The 24,722-nt window shown below is 61.2% G+C and overlaps 1 protein-coding gene across 1 annotated transcript; it reads left to right on the top strand.

Moving 5' to 3' along the window:
- The first annotated feature begins 1,506 nt into the window (after positions 1–1,506).
- On the top strand, positions 1,507–24,104 carry CRB2 (crumbs cell polarity complex component 2). Its single transcript, XM_043916892.1, has 14 exons — positions 1,507–1,555; positions 1,702–1,827; positions 8,602–8,925; positions 11,270–11,465; positions 11,608–11,747; positions 12,420–12,605; positions 12,788–12,901; positions 15,655–16,527; positions 16,616–17,124; positions 17,686–17,851; positions 18,526–19,309; positions 20,129–20,245; positions 20,877–20,994; positions 22,847–24,104. Exons 2-14 carry the CDS (start codon positions 1,722–1,724, stop codon positions 23,069–23,071), a joined length of 3,858 nt encoding a protein of 1,285 aa, XP_043772827.1. The 5' UTR covers positions 1,507–1,555; positions 1,702–1,721; the 3' UTR covers positions 23,072–24,104.
- Positions 24,105–24,722: the final 618 nt, after the last annotated feature.

The raw sequence follows: 24,722 nt of genomic DNA, 5'->3' as shown, positions 1-24,722 counted from the left end.
TGGTAAAGAATCCGCCTGCAATGCAGGAGACCCAGGTTCCATCCCTGGGTGGGGAAGATCCCCTGGAGGAGGAAATGGCAACCCACTCCAGCACTCTTGCCTGGAAAATCCCATGAACAGGGAAGCCTGGCAGGCTACAATGTATGGAGTCACAAAGAGTCAGGACTGAGCAACTAACACTTCACTTGTAAAAACCGAGGAGCAACCCCCACCCCATAAGGACTAAGACCGAGGGTGGAGATGGGGCAGGGATTGGACAAGGACCCACCAGGCCTTCGGTTCCCTCTCCGAGCACTTCCTGGCGCTGAAGGACAGCAAAGCCACCGCTGCCCATGACCTGCGTGACACCCGCTGCTCTTTTCCCAGAACCGCTACGGACCATTGCCCATCCCTCCCACGCAGCCTGGAGCTCCATCAATTACTCAGGTCTGTCTCTCCAGACTGTGCCCTCGGGGTGTCAGGGACACATACAGAGCCCAGCAGAGGGCCTGGGTGGCCCGAGTCCATGGTCACTGAATTGGGGCATGTGGGGATGAGTTGGCAGGGGCCAGCTGCTCATTTCAGGAAGTCCTTTCAGTGAGGGATTCTCCTTTCACCGCAGCTGAGGGCAGTGGAAGAATGGGCTGCGTTTTGATGTTGTAGTGCCTTTGAGATGACCTAGATTCCTGGGTCCAGGTCCTCGCAAGAACTCCTCCTCTCCACGCAAATAAGTACTATTCCCCTCTCCAGTCTGGAGCAAGCAAACCTCAAGTGCAGCAGGAGACTGTAAGATTAGACAACAAGAAGGACTTCCCAGCAGTAGAGCAGGGAAAGCTTGCCACTTAGAGCTGCCTTAATGGACTGCCTTGGACTGTAGGGAGGCTTCTGGGGTCGTAAACAGCAAAGGCGAAGATCTAGGCAAAGGGGAGAAATAGAAGAGACTCAGTTTGTCTGGTGAGAGGGTGGTGAGAATGGGGGCCTTGGCCTGGGGGCTGAGGTGAGAGGGGCTGTGTGTGGCAGTGTGGGAGTGCAGAGAAGGGGTGGGGGGACCAAGGGACTCTGAGAAGGACGAGCTGCCAGGAGTTGGTGGTGGACTGAATGTGTGGAGGGGGGCTTCAGCGGCAGGGGGGAGGGGGGTGGGGAGGGGGTGGGCGCCTTTGCGGTGTAAGGGAGCCCTGGGAGGGAGCGGGATGCGAGGACCAGGCTGAGTGGTAGGGCCTGCGGCTTCCAGCAGAGAGGAGGTCTGGGAGGGGAGCTTGGCCAGGCTGGGGAGGGAGCTGAGAGATGATGGGGAGGGGGGCAGGGTGGGATCGCTGGGAGGATTTGGGAGTAGCTGGATCCTCTGGTGAGAACAGCCCCCAGAACAGAAATGTCTCCGGGAGGCTGAGGCAGCAGGACCTGAGAGGTGGGAGGACAAGGCAGTGGGGGTGGGGGGGGCGCGGTTCAGGAGGGAGAGAGGGGTGGGCCCTGAGATGAGGTCAGACCCCCGGGGGCCCCTGAGGCCTCATCTGGAGCCTGGAGCCAGGGGCTGGGGGAGAGGGGTGGCTCAGACCCCTCCTCGAGAACGCGGTTCAAGGTGGAGCCGCCGGGGAGGGCGGGGGTGGGGGCGGTGGGGGAGGAGGGGGAGGGGCGGGCGGGAGGGGCCGGGCCTCTGTCCACGGCATTAGTGCTGGTTGGAGGGAGAGGGGGGTGTGGAGCCAGCCCGGCCGCCTGTTCCCACAGCCGCCGAGCTGAGCGCTGCCATGGCGCTGGCCCGGCCGGGGACCCCGGACCCCAGGCCCTCGGCCCCGCTCCTGGTCCTGCTGCTGCTGCTGCTGCACGGGGCCCCAGTCCCCGCCCTGCCGGCCGGTGAGTTGGGGGTCCCAGGCCTGGGGAGCCTGGGGCTAGGCTGCCCACAAAGCGGACCCCTCAGGCCATGGGGCTGTCCATGTGGGTGCCGGGCCGACGGTGGGGTGCACAGGCGTGCACTGCTGTGGGGCGCTGGGGCTTGTGCTGTCCAGGGGGGCTTTCTGGGGGATCTTGGCCAGCTGTGGCCCCTGTGGTCTGGTAACGGGTGGGCTGTTGTACCCTGTAAGGCGGGGGGTGGGGGGGGTTGGGCTGGGGTGTTCTGCCTGTGAGGCCCGAGTCTAGGGGGTCTGATGTGAGCTGTGTGCAGGTGTGGACTGTGGGTTGTGGGTGCCTTTAAGTTGTGAGGTGGGACAGCCGTCCCGCACGAGCCGGGAGTTGTGTCTGAGGCTCTGTGGGTTAGACGGGCTGTATCCCAGTGTGAGTTGTGGGGCACAGGTTATCGAGTGGGATGAACTGTCTCTGCTCTCCACATAGGGACATGGGGTGGGGGCCGCAGACCCCAGCCCAGTGGATCACAGTGGAGAAGAGGGAAAGAGACCCAGGGTTTCTGCCTGCCTCGCTTTCATGGGGTGGGGGTGGGGGGCGGGCTGTGTGTGTGTGTGAGGGACAGGGCTGGGGATGCTCTGGGGTCCCTGGGGGGTGGCTGGGTACTGTTGCCCCCACACTCCTGGCATTCCCAGATCAAGCTGAAAGGGCTTTGTGAAGTCAGACTCTGTTCACCAAGAGGTTTTCGCTTTTGTCCAAGTGGATTCACGTGTGCGCGGGCTGGAATTCTTCCTGGGGGGTCTGGGCACGCTTTGTCTTGGTCACTATGGCTACCGGGCCGGGCCTGGGAAGCCTTGCGCAGGAGGGTGGCCTGGCCTCTGCAGCCGCTGGGGGAGCCCCCACCTCCTCAGAGTCCCAGGGTGTGGGGCCAGCGCTCCCCCGCCAGGCCCCTACCTGTGGCCTTCTTCAGCCTCTAACAGGGCCCGGCTCACAAAACCTTTATCTCTGCTCCCCTCTGCTGGGCCCTTGGAGGATGAGGCCCCCGTGTGCAGGGGAGGAAACTGAGGCAAAGGGAGGGATTGGGGCTTACAAGCTGGGCCCCGAGGCAAACTGAAGAGGAGACGGGGGCCAGCTGTCTGATCTCTGCATGAGGGGCATGGAGTCCTAGTCTGGGGATCTGGTGTCTGTCCCCAACCCGACAGTGCACACATATAGATCATATACATGCACACATACACCTGCACACACGTGCACACACAAGCCACCTGCACATGCACACACGTGCACACAGCAGCATGGTCAGGTGGCATGCACCAGGGCACACACCACCATACGAACAGGTGTCCACAGGCACATGTGGACCCACCACACATGCACTTGTGCACACACCCACCTGTACGTGACACGCAGGGGTGTGCATTCACGCGCTAATGTACTTTCACATCAACCTTGTGGCAGAGTGAACACCGAGGAGACGGCTGCTGCAGAAGGGAACGGATGCTGATACACCCACTCACCCCCACCTAGCCCTGCTGGGATCCCCAGGGCCGGCCTTTCCCCCTGTGATTTCAGCACAGGGAGCCCTCTCCCTGAGGATCCCCAGAAAGCTTAGGTGGGGGTGCTATGGTCATGAATATTTCTGGAGACCAGGTCCCCAGGGCCTGACTGCCAGGAGGGCAGGGGCGGGAAATGATGTCACTTGAAAAGTAATTTCCATTCCTGAGGGGATGGGGTTCTGGATGCCCTGGGCCCCTGGCTCTGTCGCCCACCCCTGCCAGGCCTTGAACGGGGCCCCTCCGTCTGGGCCCACTTGGCCACAAAAGCCTGGCTGGTTGCTAGGAGAGCGCCAGGCATCTTGGAGCACAGTGGGGCACATCGGGCTCTCACATCCCTCCCTCCCTGCTGCCCCGCACACCCAGGGAGCCCGGCTGACAAAGGGGTGGCGAGTCCAGCCCTAAACCCAGCTCCTCCTCCAGCCCGAGCTGGGTGGAGACCTGGAAGACAGAGGCAGGGAGAAGGAGCCACACACTAGCGCCCTAACGGCAGGATTTGTTGGATAGGATTTGTTGTTTCACTGTTCGCCCCACGTAAAGATAATGAATGAATAATACACCAGCCTTTACGTGGCAGAAACTGGACTTTTGTTGTTGTTCAGTTGCTAAGTCATGTCCGACTCTCTGTGGCCCCCTGGACTGCTGCACGCCAGGCTCTTCTGTCCTTCTCCCCAAGTTTGCTCAAATTCATGTCCACTGAGTCAGTGATGCCATCCAACCATTTCATCCTCTGCTGCCCCCTTCTCCTCCTGCCTTCAATCTTTCCCAGCATCAGGGTCTTTTCCAGTGAGTCAGCTCTTTGAGTCAGGTGGCCAAAGTATTGGAACTTTGGCTTCAGCATCAGTCCTTCCAATGAATATTCAGTTGATTTCCTTTAGGACGGACTGGTTTGATCTCCTTGCAGTCAAGGCTACTGGACTAGCACGATGGAATTTAATTCTCACAACAGCCCTGTGAGGTCAACTCTGATACTCCCAGTTTACATAGGAGGAAAGCGAGGCCCCGAGAGGGTCGGTAACTTGCCCAGGGTCACACCTGGTGTGTGGCGGGGCCAGGATTTCACAGCCGCCTATGGGACTAGTCTGTATAGTCACCTCTCTTCTCTGTGCTTCTGTCTAAAGGCAGCAAACCACCTCATGCTGAGAGCTGCTACAAGAATTCAGCAAGAAAATGCAGTGGTTCTCTAACTTAGGTTTGGCGTGAAACCCTGTTTCGAAGGAAATTTTAGACAGAAGCCAGAGGCCACTAACAGTTAAAAGTGGCCTGTTGGGGTGGCGGGCCTGGAAACCCATCTGCTTGGCCTCATCCTCCTTCCAGAAAGTGCCTTCCTCCATGGCCCCAGCCCTCTGAGATCATGGTTTGGAAACACTGGGATTTGCCAATGTGGACAAAGGATAGGCAGTGGACGGCTATTGTTGGGATTATCAAAACGCTGCCTTTTAACCTCAGGAGATAAACATTCTTGTAAAAGACTATCCCAAACTCTCCTCCCTTGTTAGAATCATTTAGCTCTTTCCCCATGGCTCTGTCTCAGTTGCGCTGCACTGTTTTCAGCCCTGCCCTTGGGGCCTCATGCTGCTAGATGGATAGTTTTCTCCCTAGAAGCATATCGTAAGGGATCTTGGGTGGCTTCTTAGATATATTCTTTTTTGCCTTGTCAAGGTGAGAAGCTTCACAAAACCCACCTTCAGCAAACACTTCTCAGTTGTTGGCAGGTCTCACTAGGCCTGTTACAAGTGCACATAATATAGGAGTTACTAGGCACAGAGCAAGGCCTGGAGCACCCTGGGATTGCTAGCAGCTGGGTTCAGGATGGACAGGGAAGAGTGCCCGCTCCGCCCAGGCTGATATTGGAAACTGCACTCTTAGGCAAACCTTCTGAGTCTCGAGTCTCTTTACGTGTCTGGGGGAGGCTGGGCTAGAATGCTCTAAAGTGACAATACGTGGGTGGCAATTTAGAGTTTGCAGGATGGGAGTTTCAGAAGCATTGGGAGAGGTGGACCTCTCACAAGCCTGGAAATGATCTGCTGCTTAGTTTTTTGAGGGGTGGTCCTGGGCAAGTTAAACAGAAGTTTTCTTAATGGCCCCCATCCTGTCCAGTTTGAATCAAACTCAATTATGTGGTAATAGATGTAAGACAGGTAGCCCAGCTACACACGCACTCACGAACGGTTCCTGTTACTATAATCCTGTCCTTTGCACGAAGAAAATTCCTTTCCGGGAGGTGGGTCCTGGGCCTTCCAGGGCAGGGCAGCAGGTCCGAGGGGAGGGGCGAGTGTCCGTTAATCCTGCCCTGGCCAGGTCGTCCCAGGCAGCCTGAGAGGTCAGCAGGGATTTGTAAAGATAAGCACAGGCCCCTCGTCACCCTGGCAACAGGCCACGCCCCTCCAGCCAGACCGGGAAGGCCCCTCCTCTGACCCGCCATCCTCACCTCTCCTCCCCTCAGCCCTGGGCGAGCCTGGCCTCCTGGGTGAGCCTGGCCTCCTGGGTTGGCTCCCTGGAGGCAGAGAGCCCAAGGTCAGTGCTTGTTCCCAAGCCTCAGTGTGCAAAGAACTCCCCAAGGAGCATGTTGCAGTGAAGATTTTTGGGCCCCAGAACCCAACAGTTCTGCATCTCTGGATCTGGAGTGGGGCCCTAGCATCTGTATTCTTAATACAGGCCCTGGGGTGATGCTGGAACCCTCCAGGGTGGAGGCTCTGGAGCAGTGAGACCTGGGTTTGGATTCCAGGCCCTCTTGGGAAACTGTGAAGTCACTTATCTCTGAGCGTCACTTTCCTCAACTGTGAAATAGGAATGATAGCACTGTCTATCCCCTAAGGTAAATGTGAAAACAGAGATTACACGAGAGAGATGGCTGTCCCTCTGGTGCAGACTGCCACACCACTGCATGCCTTGTGGGACAGAGGGCTGCCTCCCTCTCTGCCTGCAGGAAAACTCCTTCCTCAGTGGGGCCGGGCTCTGTCTCCTGGGGCCACCTGCTTCTTCGGTGACAAAGCACCTTCCCTGTCCCCCCAGGTGCTGTCTCTCCAATCTGCTCTGAAATAGAGGGTTCTGAATCAGGGGGCAAAGCTCCAGACTGGGGTGGGATCCCTTAGGATGGTCCTGCTTTCCTGGTGGCTCAGTGGTAAAGAATCTGCCTGCCAATGCAGGGGATTCGATCCCTGGGGTTAGATCCCTGAGTCGGGAAGGTTCCCTGGAGGAGGAAATGGCTACCTACTCCAGTATTCTTGCCTGGGAAATCCCATGGAGACAGGAGCCTGGCGGGATACAGTCCACAGGGTTGCAAGTGTCGGGCAGGACTGAGCGACTAAACAACAAATACCCTTGGGTTACACACATGAGGGGTGACACCTTGTCAGGATCAAATGAGGGGCCTGTTGGCACAGGACCCAAGAGCCAGGGTTCTTCACGGTGGGAGCTGTGGTTACTGTGCTGATCCTCCTGAGGGTGCTGGGTCCAGGGACCCAGGTCAAAATGGCCCGAGTTCTCACTGAAGGCTCACTGGTGCCCAGCAGGGCTTCACTCACGTCCCCTCAGTGTTGCCTCACAACACCCACAAGGTGGGTACTGCTCAGACCCCTCTGTTCACGCAAGCTGGTCTGATGCCCATCACAGCATCCTTCCTCCCCCCTCCTTCAGACTATTTAGCCCTGGGGGACTAGGCTCTGTACTGACCAGCCGTCATGACTCAGGGTGGGAAAAAGAAAGACAAGCTGCCCATAAGCCCCTCCTAGAGGCCCAGAAGCCCCCTGTCCTCACGCACGAGACCAGGCTTGGGGGAGTGGGGCTGTGGGCAGAGAGGGTCTGTGAACCTCAGCACCCCAGGTTGTCTTGGCCGGACAGTGTTTCAGACCCTCTGTCCCCCTTGCCACATGCCCGGCCCTGGGTGGGTGCTTGCCCCAACCCCCTCTTAGTGAGAAGCCCCGGGAGTGAGCCCCTGCTGAGTTGTACCACATGCTTTGGGAGCCAGGGGTGGGGCTGACAGCAGGTCTCTCCCTGGGTCATTGGCTGGTACCTCTGTCTCCCAGCCGGTAGACCGCCCTGCCTGCTGGAATGTGGATGACGCCTGAGAGGCTGTCAAGCCTTATCTGGGGGTCTTCGCTGGGGAGGGGAGGGGAGGCACAGGGCCCGAAGCTGTGCTGGGGCCTGGTTAGTGTCTGGATGACAACCTGGGTGGGGGTGGGGCACCTTGGAGCACCAGGTGGGGGGGGCAGGGGACGGGGGTGTGCCTCCTTCTCGGGGGCCGCTCCCCTCCCCCCATCACGTACGGAGTTCTTTGCACGTGTGGGCACTTGACTGCCATCCCAAGGCTTTCAATCTGCCCTCATCCTACCAGGCACATATCATTATCATCCCTCAGTAGGAGAAACGACTTGCCCGAGGTCTCACAGCTTGTTTTGAACTGGGGTTTGAACCCAGGGCTCTCTGCCTTCACAGCTTCTAAGTTCTTATACCAGCTGGACACTGACGGCTCTTAGCAAAGGAGGGCTGGAGGGAGGCGGGCTGCAGATCAGGAGGTGACCCTCTAACAGAGGGAGCTCTGCCTCGCGGAGACATCCAGTGGCTGGAGCTGGGAGTTTGGTCAGCACGTCTCACTACCTGCCCTGTACCCTATGGCCACGGCCAGCCCGGCTGCTCACATTTACTGATGGCGGATCCGGTGAGAAGTTCTGGGAGGGGAAGCGGGGTGGAGCGGGGAGAGGGGCCTTTGAAGTCCTCCATCTCCAGTTTCACGTAGGGATGGAATTACTAGACCCCCAGCAGGAGTGGCGGAGTGGGCAGTGGGAGGCCAGGGACCCCTGCCCAGGTGTGGCTGGAGCACCCGGACGGACCTTGAAGGCTGAGCCAGGACTGAAGCCAGAGACCTCACTTTCACACTTGAGCCTGGACCCGCTCTCCTGTAAAGGGGGCCTGCCAGGGCCTGCCTGCTAGGGGTGCTGAGGGGATGTGCAGGACTGGAGCACGAAGCTCACAGGGTCAGGGGGCGTCTGCTCACTAGTCCTGCCTGGGGAGTCAGGCAGCCTGGGCCCTCCTTTATGGAGGAGGTGCTCCCCAAACCACTCCCAGACCTGGGTGCCTGTTGGGACCTTGTCTGTAGACCCCCTGGCCCTCTCCTGAGTCCCGACGACCTCAGCTGCTCACCAACTCTGGGATCTGAGGATGGACCTGGGTGTGGGGAGAGGGGTGTCCCAGTAGCCCTTGCCCACCCTGCCCAGCCAGTCTCCTCTCTCTGCAGGGACGGTGCCTTCGGAGACCCCGGGCGCCTGCGCCTCAGACCCATGCGCTCCAGGGACCGAGTGCCATGCTACAGAGAACGCCAGCTACACCTGCATGCCCCCAGAGCCCCAGGGCTGTGCCAGTCAGCCATGCCACCACGGGGCTCTGTGTGTGCCCCAGGGCCCAGGGCCCGATGACTTCCGCTGCTACTGTGTGCCCGGATTCCAGGGTCCACACTGTGAGCTGGACATCGACGAGTGCGCGTCCCGGCCCTGCCGCCACGGGGCCACTTGCCACAACCTGGCCGATCGCTACGAGTGCCACTGCCCCCTCGGCTATGAAGGTAATGGCCCCAGCTGTCCCCGGAGGCCTGTGTAATGTCGGCCCCGTTAGCGACTCAGAGTGGTCAGGTCGTGAATTTGGCTTTGGCCTTAGCGTAGAGACCCCTCTAGGCACCCTGGCAGTTCTGGGGTGTACCCACTCTTGGTCATGCTGCGGAACTGATGCTTCTCAGGCTACCCTGGCAGCTCTGGATGACAATGTGGGTGAGAGCTAGCACGGTGCCTGGCACAGAACGGGCACCGGACAAATGTTATTTCAGTCCCTTGTGGGGTTTGGGTGATGCTGGGGGAGGGGACACCCTTCAGGCATCTCTGGGACTAGAGTGCAGATAGGCCTGGTTTGGCTTTAGTGAGGACACGTCTAGACAGTATTTCCAGTATCGATTCACTCCAGACCTGTCATTTGGTGGCTCATCTGATGCTTCGAGAGCATGAACACCCCTGGTATGGTTCAGGTTGTCATGCAGACCCCCCCATACCTGCCTGTGAATAGAGCCCCCCCCCCCCACAGCTCCTGCAGAGACATTGGTGGTCTTGCTCAAACTGTAATGAAGATGTACCCCCAGGGATCTCTGCTGTCTTGAGGGGTACAGTTCCCTCCTCCAGAGTATGTCCCTGTCCCAGTCCCATCCAGGCTCTAAGTTGAGAGCAACCTGGAGCAACTGCCTGCAAGTCGGGAAGCAGGGCGCAGCTGGGACAGGTCTGGGAGTGAGGCTGGGTTTAGGGCAGCCGGGAACCTGCAGTGTGGACAATCTGGGTTCCTGAATTCAGATGACTCCCTCTGACTGCAGAGGGCAGCTTGAGGTCACTCAGAGTTAGGCATACAGACTGGGGGCTGGGCTCCAGGAGAGGGGCTGTATCATGGAAAGACATCTTGGCACACAGATGAAAATGAACTTTGGAAGTGGCTTCTGTGTACCTTTCTCATCACGTGAGAGTGCAGGTGTCTGGGCAGATTAGTTGTGGACGTGTGAGGAGGTCATGCAAAAGGCCTCTGTCTCCGCCAGCATCCATGGGTGTCTGGGCTCCCTGAATACATCTGTGGGAACCGTCTGGGTGGGGGGTGCCAGCAGGTGTGTGTGTGCCCGGATGTGCGGTGCTGACACTTTGGGTAACGCTTTCTGGGTGAGCTGTGGATGTGAGTGGGGGCAGCGTCTGCTGTGATTCATTTCCTCCTCCTTCCGCTCTGAGCCAGGCGGGGGAGGTTGGGATTCCAGGCGGCCTGGGCCTGGCTCCCCCTGGCACAGAGGGTGGGAGTGGGGCTGGGTCACAGGAAGGAGGGGCTCTGTTTTGTGCTCACTGAGCCGGGAACGGGAATGAGGAAGGTTCCAGCTGGAGCCAGCTGGGTCCCCGGCCCCCCATGACCAATCCCACTGAGGGAGCAGAGGCAGGGCCACTGGAGTGTTCGATGCAAGTGGGCTCCACGATGAGCTCCCGCAGCACGTTTCCAACCTCTGAGCTCCTCCATCTCCCTGCAGTGCCACAGCCCCTCCCACAAGTCTTCCAACTGATTTAATTTTGTCCAGGACTGAGAGGGTTCCCAGGACACAGGACTTTCAGTTTTAAAAGCAAGATGGTAGTTTGGCAGAAACCAACATAATTCTGTAAAGCAATTATCCTTCAATTAAAAAAAAAAAAGAAAAAAGCAAGACAGTACAGGGAAAACCCGAAGGAGCTGGTTCCCTTGGTCTAGCATCTTTCACTGGGGAATGCCTCTCCTTGCTGGTGTCCCTCCTTACACCCTCCACAAAAAGCCAGCAGAGCGAGCCTTCTAAAATGTAGAGGACCGTGTAAGTCAGCTGCTTAAAACTTTTAGGATAAGGTGGGATTGTGTTACTTGGCCCCAAGGCCTGTCACCCCCCACTCTTGCCCGCCCTTCTCCTCTCTCCCCTTTGCTTCCAACGGGTCTTCACCAACAGTGTCCCTGGAATCCCAACTACCTGCACAATCCCTTATCCTAGTCTAGTGAATGCCTTCTCATCTTTCTAGATTCCCCAGGCTAAGGCTCTGACTCTTGCCGTCACAGGATCTAGCACGTACCCACAGTAGCGCTTATCAAAATAAAAAAATCAATCCTCATTTATGTAATACTGACTAATCCCCCGTGTCCCGGGCTAGACTGCGGTGAGCTCTAGGGGGCAGGGAGGTCTGTGTTGTTTCCCTCTCACTGCCACTGCTGGCGCAAGAAACACCTGCTCTGGAGAGACGCACCAACGGATCCTCTCCGGATCCTGACATTCCGCTGCCGGTCACACTGTCTGGAGTGGGTCTGGGGTCAGCCTGGCTCGGCTCCTTCCGCTCTCCCCCTGGGCGTGCAGCTGTCCGTCTGTCTCGGGCCCTGTCCAGGCGTGACCTGCGAGACGGAGGTGGACGAGTGCGCCTCGGCGCCCTGCCTGCACGGGGGCTCGTGCCTGGACGGCGTGGGCTCCTACCGCTGCGTGTGCGCGCCGGGCTACGGGGGCGCCAGCTGCCAGCTGGACCTGGACGAGTGCCAGAGCCAGCCGTGCGCACACGGGGGCGTGTGCCGTGACCTGGTTAACGGGTGAGCCGGAGGCCGTGCCCCGGGCCGGGAGGCTGCGCGGTGGGCCGGCGCGGGGGTAGTGGGGGCTCGAGGCGGGGTGCGGTGGAGCCAGGCGGCAGGGGGCTCGGGCACGTGCTCAGCTCGGGCCGCGCGCCCCCTTCAGGTTTCGGTGCGACTGCGCGGACACGGGCTACGAAGGCGAGCGCTGCGAGCTGGAGGTGCTAGAGTGCGCGTCGGCGCCCTGCGCGAACAACGCGTCCTGCCTCGAGGGCCTCTCAAGCTTCCGCTGCCTTTGCTGGCCAGGTGTGTGCGCGTGCGCGCTCGCGCTCCCAGGGGGGCGGGGGCACAGGCTGCGGCGGCCAGGCCTGGGATGCCAGTGCGGTGCGCGCTGGTGCAGAGTGCGCCCACGTGACTGCAGCTTCTCTGGGCCTGAGTTTCCTGATCTGCGAAGCAGAGCTGATCATAGCAGTTGCTGCTGGGCTCTTGGGAGCCGCTGCTGCTGCTGCCTGCTCTCACAGTCCTGACTCTTTGCGACCCCATGGACGGTAGCTTGCCAGGCTCCTCTGTCCATGGGATTATCCCAGCAAGAATACTGGCGTCCGTTGCCATTTTCTACTCCAGTGGAACTTTCTCCGGATCGAACCCAGGTCTCCGGCTTGGCAGGCGGATTCTTTACCACCGAGCCACCTGGGAAGCCCATTGTGAGAAGAGTAAATGAGGAAAGCCCATGAAGCCTTGGCACAGGGCCCCGCAGGAGCAAAGTGTCAGTGATACTAGAAATACTAGTGGTATTAGTCACATGATGCTGATGCAGGCTGTCCCGGTCACTCCTGCCCCCTCAGTGTGCCCCTGCCTCGGAGCGTCCATGATAGTGTTCTGAGTTGCTGTCCCAGCCTGGCCCTGGCAGGCCTGGCAGCAGTGAGGGGGGCTGCTCGGTGGCCCCGTGGGACCCGATGCCCATGCGTGTGTCTCTAGGCTACAGTGGCGAGCGGTGCGAGGTGGATGAAGACGAGTGTGCGGTGGGCCCCTGCCTGCACGGGGGCCAGTGCCTGCAGCGCTCAGACCCGACCCTCTACGGGAGCGTCCAGGCCACTTTCCCGGGTGCCTTCAGCTTTCGCCAGGCCGCTGGCTTCGTGTGCCGCTGCCCTCCAGGCTTTGAGGGTGAGCCCCCTGCCCCACTTCCGGGGAAGCAGGTCTGTAGTGTCCAGGTGCAGGGGAGGGATGCTGGAGCAGGCTTCAAGCATTCCTCTCTGGTCTCAGTCTCCCTAGCCATAAAAATGGGCCCTTTCCAGTTTCGGCGGGCTCTGAGGGGGCCGAGGGAACCACAGCTGGGCCTCTTGCAGGGGACGACTGCGGCGTGGACGTGGACGAGTGTGCCTCACGGCCGTGCCTCAGTGGAGGCCTCTGCCAGGACCTGCCCAGTGGCTTCCAGTGCCACTGTCCAGACGGCTACACAGGTGCCCAGGGTTGGGTGGGCACTGGGGCCGGGCCAGGTCAGAGTTGGTGGGCCTGGGCAAGAAGATTCCTTCTGGCTGATGTGGGGAGGCTGGGTTGATGGGGTTAAGGACATTAGGGAGGGGGTAGGTGCGGTGGCCCAGGCAACAGGGGAGAGGGCTGCGCTGCGGCCCGGGCTTAGGGGGTGGGAGAGGAGGGAAAATGTTTTGGAGTGGAGATTGAGAAATACTTACGAGGAGCACACTCCAGGTCCTGAGGGTTATTCCAGGTGTGAGTGGGAGGTGTCAGAGATGCGGGCTGAGTTTCTGCCCTGGGTGGCGCTGGGTAGAGGATGGTGGGTTCAGTCGTCCACCCTGAGTCTGTTTGTGGAGCACCCATGGGAAGGAGTCTGGGTGGGGGGCTGGGGATCCGGGGTCTGTGGCCCAGGACAGGGACCCGAGACAGGGGGTCAGGAGTGTCATCCTGGCAGTTGGGGTCAGAGGCAGCCATGGTTGTCCGGGAGGAAGTGTGGGGTGATGGGCAGAGAGGGCTCTAGACACCTGACATCGAAGGGCTGGGCAGAGGCCAAGGGCCTGCGGGGAGGACAGGGCAGTTCTGCCGGGACAGAGGAGGTGGAAGCGGAAGGGTAGTGTGTGGGTGGAGGGTGGGGGGCGTGTTATGGAAAGCTGGGGGACAGCGTCCGGAGAAGGGTGGGCAGGAGCTGGGCCTGCAGAGGCCTCTCCCTGCCTCGGGTAACGGCGGACACACAGACACACGGACATCCTTCCCTGCGGACACTGGTGAGCCCGAGGAGCGTCCCTGCTCCTCTGGAATGCCTGTGGCACCTCCCCCCTGCCCGCCCGCATTCCTGCTCAGAATGCAGGGCCTCCTCTCCCTGGCACGGTTCCTGGGCACCCGCTCCCCAGCCCAGGGGAAGGAGGGGGTGATCACTGCTGTCCCTTCCACCCTCACCCACACACAGATGCTGGGGTTTAGCCTCCCACTCCCAAGTGGCCAACACCCCTGGGCACCCTGAAGGCCCATCTCCTGCGCCCCCCACGGCTGGGGTTCCCTGAGTCCTGCCCCAGAGGCAGCGGCCTCGTGGGTGCCTGGCACACAGTGGGCCCACGGCAGCACGCCCTGCTCCGCAAAGCTCTCTCTGCAGTGTGCTCCTCCTCAGCAGGGCCCCCTGACTCGGGTTCTGACCCCCGCCCCCTTACAGAGGAAGCTGGAGGGGCTCTCGTGCCGGCGCGTCATCCCCCAGGTTCAGTAGGGTCAGCGGAAGCCCAGCTCCTCCCCATGCTGAGCTCAGCTGATGGGTGACAGGGAGGTCAGCCCTCTGAGGTCAGAGCCCGGGAGGGGGAACCCCAGCTGTGGGGCTGGGCTCCTTGCCATCCTCCCTTTGGGTTGTGCTGGGCGTGGGGGAGGCCAGTGCCTGGCATTCCTGAGTCCGCACTGAAGGAGGAGGTGGCTGGCCAGGCAGGGAGCACGGCTCCCCAGCCTTGGTGCCCGCCCGCCACTCTCAGTCCGTCCGTGGGGACATGCAATGGGGCTGCGGGCTCTGGGGACCTTCCTGCGGGTGTTGTGGCTCCTGGCAGGTAGGCAGGGTGGGGTCCTCGGACAGGCGGAGGTGGGGTGGTGGGGCCGTCCATCTCCGGAAGGTGGCGGTGGTGTTTGTGGGCTGACTGGGACCAGGATTCAAAGCCTGCTGGTTTCTCTGGGTTTGGGTTCCCTCCTGGCTGGGATATGCAGGCAGGTCTGGCCTCGGTGGTTGTGTGGAGGCTGTGGCTGAGCAGGGGTGGGGCTGTGGCCTCTAGACCCATGCTGGGGCCAGAATACCTGACCTGCGGGCTCCTGGAGGGGAGTGTGACCCCCTCGCAGCCAGAGCGAGGGCCCTAGGGCAGAGGGACGGGGGTGGCGTTAGAGCCAGGGCCTGCACCAGTGCCACAGATGCTACACCCGTCCCCGCTCCCTCTTCCATTTCATTGCTCTGTTCACAAGGGCCATGCCATGTTCTTTGCTGGGCACCAAGGACATACCCAGGCCCCTGGAGGAGATCTCAACTGTGTAAACAGATATTTTCAATCCAGGGTTCTAGGAACTGTGCCTGGGAGTGGGCAAGGAGTTGGGAGGGACACAGTAGCTTGTTGTTGAGGGTCAGAGAAGGCCTCCTAGAGGATTGGCCATTTGAATTTGGGCTTTGCTGGATGAGTAGGAGTTTGAAAGGCAGGGTTAGGGAGAATGAGGCATGCCAGGCAGAGGGAGCGGTATGGCAGGACTTTCCAGGAAATGCTTGGAGGAACAGGCAGCTCAAGGTCTGTAGGGAGGCGGGTTGACATCTGAATGCCTGGTAGCATCCAGGCCATGAGGGTCGTGAGTGCCAGGGTGAGTGATGGGACCTTATGCAGCAGAGGAACTGGGCCAGGTCATGCACTAGATGATGGAGGGGGTTCTGAAGCCTGGCGAGCTAGAGGACACTAGACTGTGGCCCTGAGAGTTTGTGAGTCCGGGAAGGCAAGGTAGGAGGAGAGCAGGCACTTGTGAGCCTATAGGGGACGGACTCCACAGGGCCTGGAGACTCACCAGAGTGGGAACAGAAGGAGCATCCTGGATTCCAGCCTCCAGGGACTTCCGAGGACCTTGAGAAGTCCTTTGAGAATCGGGAATGGGTCCGGTTGATGGATACTGAGCTCCTTGTCCCAAGAAGCAGGTAGGCTCTGGGTCAAGACTGTGGTTCTGACCTTGGTGCTGAGCCTTGGCCTGGTCTCTCCTGAAGGCCCGACGTGTGAGGAAGACATGGACGAATGCCTGTCGGAGCCCTGCCTCCACGGTGGGACCTGTGAAGACACCGTGGCGGGCTACATCTGTGGTTGCCCCCAGGCCTGGGGTGGACCGGACTGTTCTGTGCCACTCACTGGCTGTCAGGGCCACACTTGCCCACCGACTGCCACCTGCATCCCTACCTTTGAGTCAGGGGTTCACAGTTACACCTGCCGCTGCCCACCTGGTACCCATGGACCTTTCTGTGGCCAGAACACTACCTTCTCCATGGTGGCTGGGAACCCTGTACGAGCTGCGGTGCCAGCTGGCAGCTCCCTAGGTCTCGCCCTGAGGTTTCGTACCACGATACGTGTGGGTGCCTTGGCCACATGCTCTGACACTCAAGGCAGTGTGGAGCTGGCGCTGGTGGAGGCCAGGCTTCAGGCCACACTCTGGAGCCACGGCAAGAATGTGCTCGTCCTGAGGCTGCTGGAACCACCCCTCAATGATGGCCGCTGGCACCGAGTGGAGGTGACGCTCCGCCTGGGGGTCCTGGAGTTGCGGCTCTGGCATGAAGGCTGTCCTGCCCGCCTCTGTGTGGCCTCCAGTCCCGTGGCCATGCCTCCCACGGCTGCCCCGGCCCCCACGCCTGCTGGGTCCCGCTTCACCCAGCTGGGCGGCATGGCCTTTGCGGGCTGCCTCCAGGATGTGCAGGTGGACGGGCATCTCCTGCTGCCCGAGGACCTTGGCGAGAATGTCCTCCTGGGCTGCCAGCACCAGGAGCACTGCCAGCCTCTGCCTTGTGCCCATGGAGGGGTCTGCGTGGACCTGTGGACTCACTTCCATTGTGACTGCCCCCGGCCCTACAGTGGTCCCACGTGTGCCGATGGTGAGGCATGGGCCAGGTGGGCCCCAGGGCAGCGGCTGTGCCTGCCCTGGTCTGCAGGCCTCACGCCTGGCACCCTCTCTCCCTGCAGAGGTTCCTGCTGCCACCTTTGGCTTGGGGGGCACCCTGAGCTCTGCCTCCTTTCTACTCGACCAGCCGCCAGGCCCCAACCTCACCGTGTCCTTCCTCCTCCGCACCCGGGAACCTGCTGGCCTTCTGCTCCAGCTCACCAACGATTCAGCTGCTGGCCTGACAGTGTTCCTGAGCGAGGGCCAGATCCGGGCGGAGGTGCTGGGCAGTCCTGCCCTGGTGCTCCCGGGGCGCTGGGATGATGGGCTCCGCCACCTGGTGACACTCAGCTTCGGGCCTGATCAGCTGCAGGGTGTGGGGCGGCAGGTGCACGTGGGCGGCAGGCTCCTCCCTGCTGACGCCGAGCCTTGGGGTGGGCCCTTCCGAGGCTGCATGCAGGACGTGCGACTCAACGACCTCCACCTCCCCTTCTTTCTGTCACTGCTGGGGAACTCCAGCCTGCCCAGCGTGCCCGGCCGCGGGCAGTCCTGGAACCTCACCACGGGCTGTGTCTCTGAGGACACATGCAATGTGAGTGCCAAGAGCAAGGGGTGGGTCCTTTTTCCAGGATCTACCCTGCATCTCTGGGAGTCAGCATGTCCTCCTACTGGTCAGGGTAGCACCAGGAGGTGGGGCGCCTGCCCACGGTTCCAAGGCTGAAGACAGAGCAGGGTTCGCTTTCATTTCTTTTCCGGCAAGCTGATCTTGCCCTCCGGTAGTCCCCATACCTACCCTCTCAGTTGTGGTCTGAGACAGACACCCCAGCCTGGGCAGAGGGCTGCCCAAGACTTTCTGCAGGAGTTGTTTGGTGGAGAGGGACACCCAGGGTCATGAACAAAGCACCAGCCCTAGAATTGGAATAGCCTGGGTTTGAGCTTGGGCTCTTCTGTTTACTGCCTTGGTGACTCAGGCGAGTGGTTTCTCCTAGCCTCAGTTTCCTCATCTGAAAAATGGGAATGCTAGTTACTTTTCTATTTGTTTGTGAGGAGATAATGTATCTGCCCAGAGAAGAGCCACTCACTGTAGGGATGTTTATGGTGGGGTGATGCCAGCCCCAGGCCTCAGCCAGTCCCTGTCCTGATTCTCCTGCAGCCTGAGCCCTGTCTCAATGGTGGGACTTGCCTCGTCACCTGGAATGACTTCCACTGCACCTGCCCTGCCAACTTCACCGGGCCCACGTGTGCCCAGCAGCTGTGGTGTCCTGGCCAGCCCTGTCTCCCGCCTGCCACCTGTGAGGAGGTCCCTGATGGCTTTGTCTGTGAGTGCCTGCCCTGGGCAGCCCATGTGCTGGACACCCAAGCTGGGTTAGATCCGTCCCCTGCCTCAGGGCTCGGGGCCAGTGGACAGGATGGCAGCAGCCCCAGCCCACCGCACCCAGAGGACAGGCTCTCTGGAGGAGGAGAGCACTTGCTAGGTTTTCAAGGGCAAACAAGACCTTGGGCACAGGGAGCGACATTTCAGGAGTGGGGCAAAGCACATGCAAAGGCCTCTGAGGTTTATAGGAACTTGGGACTTTCTGCCAAGGGCAGTGGGGAGCCATGGGAGGGCCGGCAGGAGAAGGCCATGCTCAGCATTTTAAAAAGAAGACAGTTCAAAGGATTGCAGTGAAGAGTGAGCCACAGTGATGGCACGGGGCAGCGTCACAAAGGAAAGGCGTGGGCAGATTTTCTGAGGGGTATTATTGCCTGGTTTGTGACCTGGAGGGCAGGGTGGAGGCCCAGAGTTGGTTCTCTGGAGGTAAGAGAGTTCTATGGGGTACGGGGAACACTTCCTGGGATTAGATCCCAGGTGGGTGTGTGTGCCCCCACGCCCAAACGGCGGGGTGTGGGGGGGCGGTGGTAGCAGGCGGCGACTGGTCGCCACATCACCCAGGTGTGCTTGGGTTGGGGTGGGGGCCTACAGGCCGTCCTCCGACGCTCTCTCCCCCCGCAGGTGTGGCTGAGACCACGTTCCGCGAGGGACCCCCGGCGGAGTTCAGCGGGCACAACGCGTCATCGGGGCGCGCGCTCAGCGGCCTCTCTCTAGTCTTCCGCACGCGCGACTCCGAGGCCGGGCTGTTGCGCGCTGAGGACGGCCCGGGCGCCGTGTGGCTCGCTGTGCGCAACGGCTCGCTGGCGGCCGGCGTGCGCAGCGGCCCCGGTTTGCCCAGCGCGGTGCTGCCAGCGCCCGGGCCGCGCGTGGCCGACGGCGCCTGGCACCGCGTGCGCCTGGCCATGGAGCAGCCCGCGGCCGCCGCGTCGCGCTGGCTGCTCTGGCTGGACGGCGCGGCGACGCCGGTGTCGCTGCGCGGCCTGGCCGGCGACCTTGACTTTCTGCGCGGCCCGGGAGCCGCGCGCGTCCTGCTGGCCGAGAACTTCACAGGCTGCCTGGGCCGCGTGGCGCTCGGCGGCCACCCGCTACCCCTGGCGCGCCCGCGGCCCGGCGCGGCCCCTGGCTCCCGCGAACCCTTCTCGGCCTGGGCCGGAGCGCCCGCCCCGCACCTCGGCTGCCGCGGCGCTCCCGTGTGTGTTCCCTCGCCCTGCCTGCACGGCGGCGCCTGCCGCGACCTCTTCGACGCCTTCGCTTGCGCCTGCGGCCCGGGCTGGGAGGGCCCCCGCTGCGAGGACCGCGCCGATCCATGTCGCTCGGCGCCCTGCGCCCGCGGCCGCTGCCATGCGCACCCAGACGGTCGCTTCGAGTGCCGCTGCCCGCCTGGCTTCGCAGGCCCGCGCTGCAGGTGCGCTCGGCTGGCCGGGGTGGCCTGGGTCCGAGGGGTGAGGAGTGGAGGGGAGGCCCCCGGGGTGGTGGATGGACAGACTAGACTGGAAGCCCGACTGTGGAAGCGCTGGTTCCATCGGCCAGCCCCATCCCTTCTCTGAGCCAACTCCCTGTGATCTGTAACTTGGGAACAACAGCCCCCTAGCGTTGCCAGATAAAATACAGGACACCAGGGTGAATTTAAATTTGAGATAAACAAAGCTGTCCTCTGGGAGTGGGGGTGGGGGAACCAGAGCTAGTGTTGGAAGAAACTTAAGAGGCTCTTCTGCCCAACTGCCCACCACGTACATATACCCCCTCCCTGAGTCCCGTGGGACAGGGGCAGAGAAAGATGGTCGGAGCCTAGGCCGCTTCCCTTTTTCAGTTTGGCTATGACTTCCAGCTCTTTCGGAGCCATGCTTACAGAACGGTGTCTGGTAGAGGTCTGATTCCCCTTCTCCCTGCAAAGAAGGTCAGGCTTTATGTCCAGGAGCCTGCTCTTACTGGGGACGGTCCTTACCTTTCATCAGCTCCTCAGTGGTCTCTGAGTCTCCAAGGGTTCTGCCAGGGTCTAGCTGTGGTACACCTAGTTGGGGGTGGGGCTGGAGCAGTAGAGGGGCAGCCCCGTGTCCCACCCCAGACACCACTTCCGTGACTTCCAGCAGGGTCTGTCGAAGGTGGCCCTGAATTCCTTGGATGACGATGCAGAAGGCTCAGGTCGCCTGAGTGACCCACGGGGCGTGGGGTGGGCCAGGTCCCGTGTTCCTGACCCAAGTCCAGCCCCTGTGCTTTCTCTCAGGTTGCCTGTCCCACCAGAGGGCTGCGGCCTGAACATCACCTGCCTCAACGGCGGTCGGTGTGAGGAGGGGCCCCAGGGCGCCAACTGCAGCTGCCAGGAGAGCTTTGCTGGGCAGAGGTGGGTCTGGGCTCCAAAAGCCTGGGAGGTGGGCTGGGGAGTGTGGAGAGTACAGACCCAAAGGCAGGGGGTGGGCCTCCGGATCCCCTCCAACCAGGGCGGGTGAAGTGGGGTGTGGATCCTTGCTCACCTTCTCAGCCCTTAGCCATCACTGCGCCAGAAACTCCACCTCTGTCACCTGAGATCTTTTCTTCTGGGGCTTCCAAGACCATCATCCTCTGTTACCAGACATCTGCTGGAGAGTAGTTGCCTAGTGGTGTTTCTGAGAGCACCACACTCAGCATCAGGACCACGTGGGGAAACTATGCAAATAGAGGTTCTGGGCCCTCCAGACGAGTCAGCATCCTTGGGCAGGTGCCTCTACACAGGCTCCCCTGTGCTTTCGATGGAGTGAGGGTCATTCTCGGTCATGAGTGTTGGGGTGAAGGGATCTGCTGCGTGATGAGGGTCGTACTCAACTCAGGCCCCCCTGGCAGGGCCCAGGTCGGGACAGTGCTGGGGACAGCGGGTGAGTGGTGCCTGGGTGTGGAGGGTGTGGGGGCGGACTCGAGGAGGTAGAGGAGCTGGGGGAACCAGAGGCAGCCCAGGAGGGAACAGCGTTCTCAGCCCCACCCTCTTCCCTGCCTCCCAGGTGTCAGATCCCCTGTGAAGCCAACCCTTGCTTGAATGGGGGCACCTGCCGGGCAGCCGATGGGGTATATGAATGTATCTGCAGTGCCAGGTTCTCAGGCCAGTTCTGTGAAGTGGTGGTGAGTGATGCCGACGGGGAGGGTGGCCTGTTTTGGACTTTATGAGATGATGTTGCGGTGCGGGGCGGGGAGTGTGTACAGGGCCTGTGGAGCTGGTCCTGGACCAGCCCTGTCACGGGGTGAGGAGTAGCAGGCCAAGGAGACAGGGCCCTTCCACACCCTTGCACAGGAGGTCTGTTCACTCAGGGGGAGCCTGGGGACCCCCCCATCATTCCTCTGGTGACCGCAGTGAATTCTGGGATTTACGTTGGTGGATATAGCAGCCTGTAATCTCTGGTGGTTTCTGAGCCAGGTTTGGAAAGTAGGAAGGTTTGGGGAGCCCAGGACTCTGAGCCAGAGAAGGCTTGGCTGCCGTGAAGGCAGGCTCAGCTGAAGGGGGCAGGGGGTGGGCAGCGAATAGATAGGGGCCAGCAGGCGGCCTGCGCGTGGACCCCCTCTGGCCTCCTCCCCTCCAAGGGGCAGAGCAGACTCTGCAGGCCCAGGCAGAAGTGAGCCAGAGTGGGCGAGGCAAGGGGGGCACGAAGCCTGGGGAGGCGCCTTGATCTCCACAGGCTTCTGGTGGGCCGGGTCATAAACCCCAACCCCCTCTGCTTCTGGGGAAGTGCTTCCTTTCAAGTTGAACTTTACAGCCTCTGGCTTCCCCTCCCGCCCTCCTCCTAGGGAGGAAATGGCTTTACAGCTCCCCCAGGCTGGCGGCTGGCCTGCCCTGGTTGGTTCAGGGCTGGGTGAATTTCTCTACAGCCTTGGGCTCCTTCTTCAGGGCTGGGGGCTGAGACTGGGACCCAGGCCACAGTGGGGTGAGAGGTCTCACGAGACGGAGGGAGGGCCGATGAATCTGAGACCCTGGGCCTCTGGCCCCCTTGGAAATCTGTGATTCTGGGGCTTTAAAGCTCCAGGTCTGTAGAATCTTTTGATGGGGCATCCAGGTGTCTGTGATGAAAGAGTTGTTTTTCCTGGGCCCCCCACAGCCTGGTCTGTGTGTCTCCTGGGGGTGGTGGTCGGCCCTGGGGAAACTCAGCTCACCATCAACCAGGTCAGCCTGCTCCACCTCATGCCCTGCACAGGCCCCCTGGTCCTGAGAAGCCTCCCACTTGGGGCTTAGGCATAGTCTCCACAGACCTTTAAAAAACCAGAGTGCCCTTTGGGATCGGGAAGGATCAAGTCCCATCACTTCAGGTTGGGTGTCTATTGAGAGAGGCGGGGGTGGCAGGGCTGGGGGCTGAGGCCCACCTTGGCCAGTTGAAGGAAGGACCTTTGGCTGGAATTCGAGACTGCAGGATGGTGGTGTGAGCTGGGCATGGCACGGCATGGTGTTGGGGGTGGACAGAGGGCAGTGCTAGTCCTGGGGGGTGGACAGAGGGCAGTGCTAGTCCTGGCTCGACAGCCCCTAGTCGCGTGTGTCTGGGGGAATCTGGGCAGAGCCTCCGTGTTCTCCTCTCATACTTACCGAGTGCCTACTGAGCAGGCTCTCCTGTCAGCATTTTGGGGCTACACGGGTGAACAAAATAAACCAAAGATTTCTGTCCTCACAGGCGGCCTCGCTCTCACTTGATCAGGTCACTGCAAGGTTTACGTGAAATCCCATGCATGGTGTTGAGCTCCTCCTGGGCATTCAATAAATGTGTTTCTCTTCTACTGGCAGCCCTTGGTGGTACAGGAATCCCCTTGCAGTGGCTATGATAGGTGGCTCCTAGGCACTTGCTCGCATACCCCTGGGGCCAGGTCTCTCACTTGCTCTCAGGGAAGCCTCCGCCCAGTGATGCTTTTTTCCTCTGCTCTGAAGGGCCCGGGGTCGGGGCGGTGGGGTCTCCCCAGCTCCACCGTCTTAGGCCTTTTACTGCGTCTCTTGCAGAAGGGCCTACCACTGCCGCTGCCGTTCCCGCTGCTGGAGGTGGCAGTGCCCGCGGCCTGCGCCTGCCTCCTCCTCCTCCTCTTGGGCCTCCTCTCAGGGATCCTGGCGGCCAGAAAGCGCCGGCAGTCGGAGGGCACCTACAGCCCGAGCCAGCAGGAGGTGGCCGGAGCCCGGCTGGAGATGGACAGCGTCCTCAAGGTGCCGCCCGAGGAGAGACTCATCTAGGCCCAGCTGGCTGCAGCTCCGGCCCCTGTGAGGGCCTCGATTTCTACCTGGAGACCCAAGGAGGCCACTTCTGGGAGCCTGCAGGGAAATGGCTGGCCCCTTCTTAGCCTTGGGGAGCTGCTGCAGGGCTCAGGATACCTGCTGGGCAAGTGTCCCCTTTGCCAGGAGCCCCTGCCCTTGCCCCGTGCTGGGCTGAGGGGAAGGGGTGCGCTCAGGGAAACAGAGGGGCCTGTGCAGTTGTGGACACTCACCATCCAGCCGCCAGGTCTTGCCTCGGCAGATGCACGGCTGTGCTGGGAGAATCACCTGTGGGTGCACATGATGTGTTTTGCTGTGTGTGTGTATATATGTACATGTGTGTATGTGTGTGTGTGTGTACCCGGGACTATTGATCTGCAGATACCCATGTGAGTGTTAGGGATGGGCTCTTGGGCATGTTGTCCTTGTTTGTGTGTGTGATTGTGTAGTGGGTGCAGGTGGCCCCACAGAGGAGCAGCTGGGCGGAGGAGACCACCTTCTCAGTCCCGGGACTGGGCTGGCCCAGGGCCACGAGTGCTCCTGGAGGCCAGGCCAGGGCTGGCCCAAGGACCAGAGCCCCAGCTCTGGCAGCCTCTCCCACCTTCCGCCTCCGGAGGCTGCCCCCAGCCTGGAGGCAGCTGGAAATCAGCGGGATGGGGGGCAGGAGCCGAGGTTAATGTGTAAGCGCCCGGTTCCCCAAACAGGTGCTCCTTGAGGGAGATTTGACTCTGCCCTGCGCTGGAGCCAGGCGCTGTCTGGGATGTGGACTGCGGGGCAGACCTACAGGAGCCGGGGGGTGGAGTTGTGGGGGAGTGTCGGGGTCCTCGCAGTCTGCCTCCTGCGGGCCTGTCGCTCGGAGAACGCCGAGAGCAGCCCTGGCCTACCTCACAGGGCTGTCTGGAAGATGGCGGGTGACTGTGGGGAAGGATGGGGCTCTGGGATTCGTTCCAGTCCAGTCTGCTGCGGGGCTGCCCGGGTCATCCTGTGAGGTGTCGGGAAGGGAGAGCGAGAGCGCGGGGAAGGGGCCTCCCCGAGGGGCAGCCAGGGGGCAACGCCCACCTCCTCCCGCACCGGCGAGGCTGCTCCTCCACCTGCAGACCAGTCGCCTCCCTAACGGTCGCCGGGAGGATTCGAGGAGAGGATGTGCAGGAAGCCCTCAGGGTTGTTCCCTGAGGCAGGTGCTCAGCAAACACTGGCACCGCCTCTGTGTCGGGGCTGGTCCTGTGGACAGACACAGATGAGGGGGAAGAGCTGGCCGCTGTGCTTCCGGCCCCTTCCCTGGTGATGCCACCACACTGGGATCTCAGCACCTGTCTGAGGGCCTGGCCTCTGAGCTTCAGTCCCTTTGTCCCCGACCTGGAGATGTGCCCTTTGGTCCTTCTTGTTTCCCAGGCCAGCGCCCCCTGTGCCAAAACCAGGAGACTCCTTTCCACTTCTTGACTGGAGGTCGACCTTACCCAGCCCCCCCTAGGGGTCTCATCCAACTTCCAGAGGCACAGTGGGAGGTGTAGCCGTGTGGTGATGGGGCCACGGGATGGGGTGGGAGGGCTGAGGATGGACACTAGGCTCCTGGGGCTTGCTTGGTCCTTAGCCTGTAGGAGGTGGGACCAGCTTTCCCTGTGGCTCCTGGGAA

Source organism: Cervus elaphus, chromosome 11 (assembly GCF_910594005.1).
Source record: "Cervus elaphus chromosome 11, mCerEla1.1, whole genome shotgun sequence".
Taxonomy (NCBI): Eukaryota; Metazoa; Chordata; class Mammalia; order Artiodactyla; family Cervidae; genus Cervus; species Cervus elaphus.
This window is presented reverse-complemented; position numbering and strand designations above follow the sequence as displayed.

Bases quoted from the DNA above. Each gene is read 5' to 3' on its own strand.
- CRB2 (XM_043916892.1), top strand. From the start codon at position 1,722: ATGGCGCTGGCCCGGCCGGGGACCCCGGACCCCAGGCCCTCGGCCCCG. The intron at 8,926-11,269 runs GTAATGGCCCCA...GGCCCTGTCCAG, and splicing joins CTGCCCCCTCGGCTATGAAG to GCGTGACCTGCGAGACGGAG. The intron at 16,528-16,615 runs GTGAGGCATGGG...CTCTCCCTGCAG, and splicing joins TGGTCCCACGTGTGCCGATG to AGGTTCCTGCTGCCACCTTT.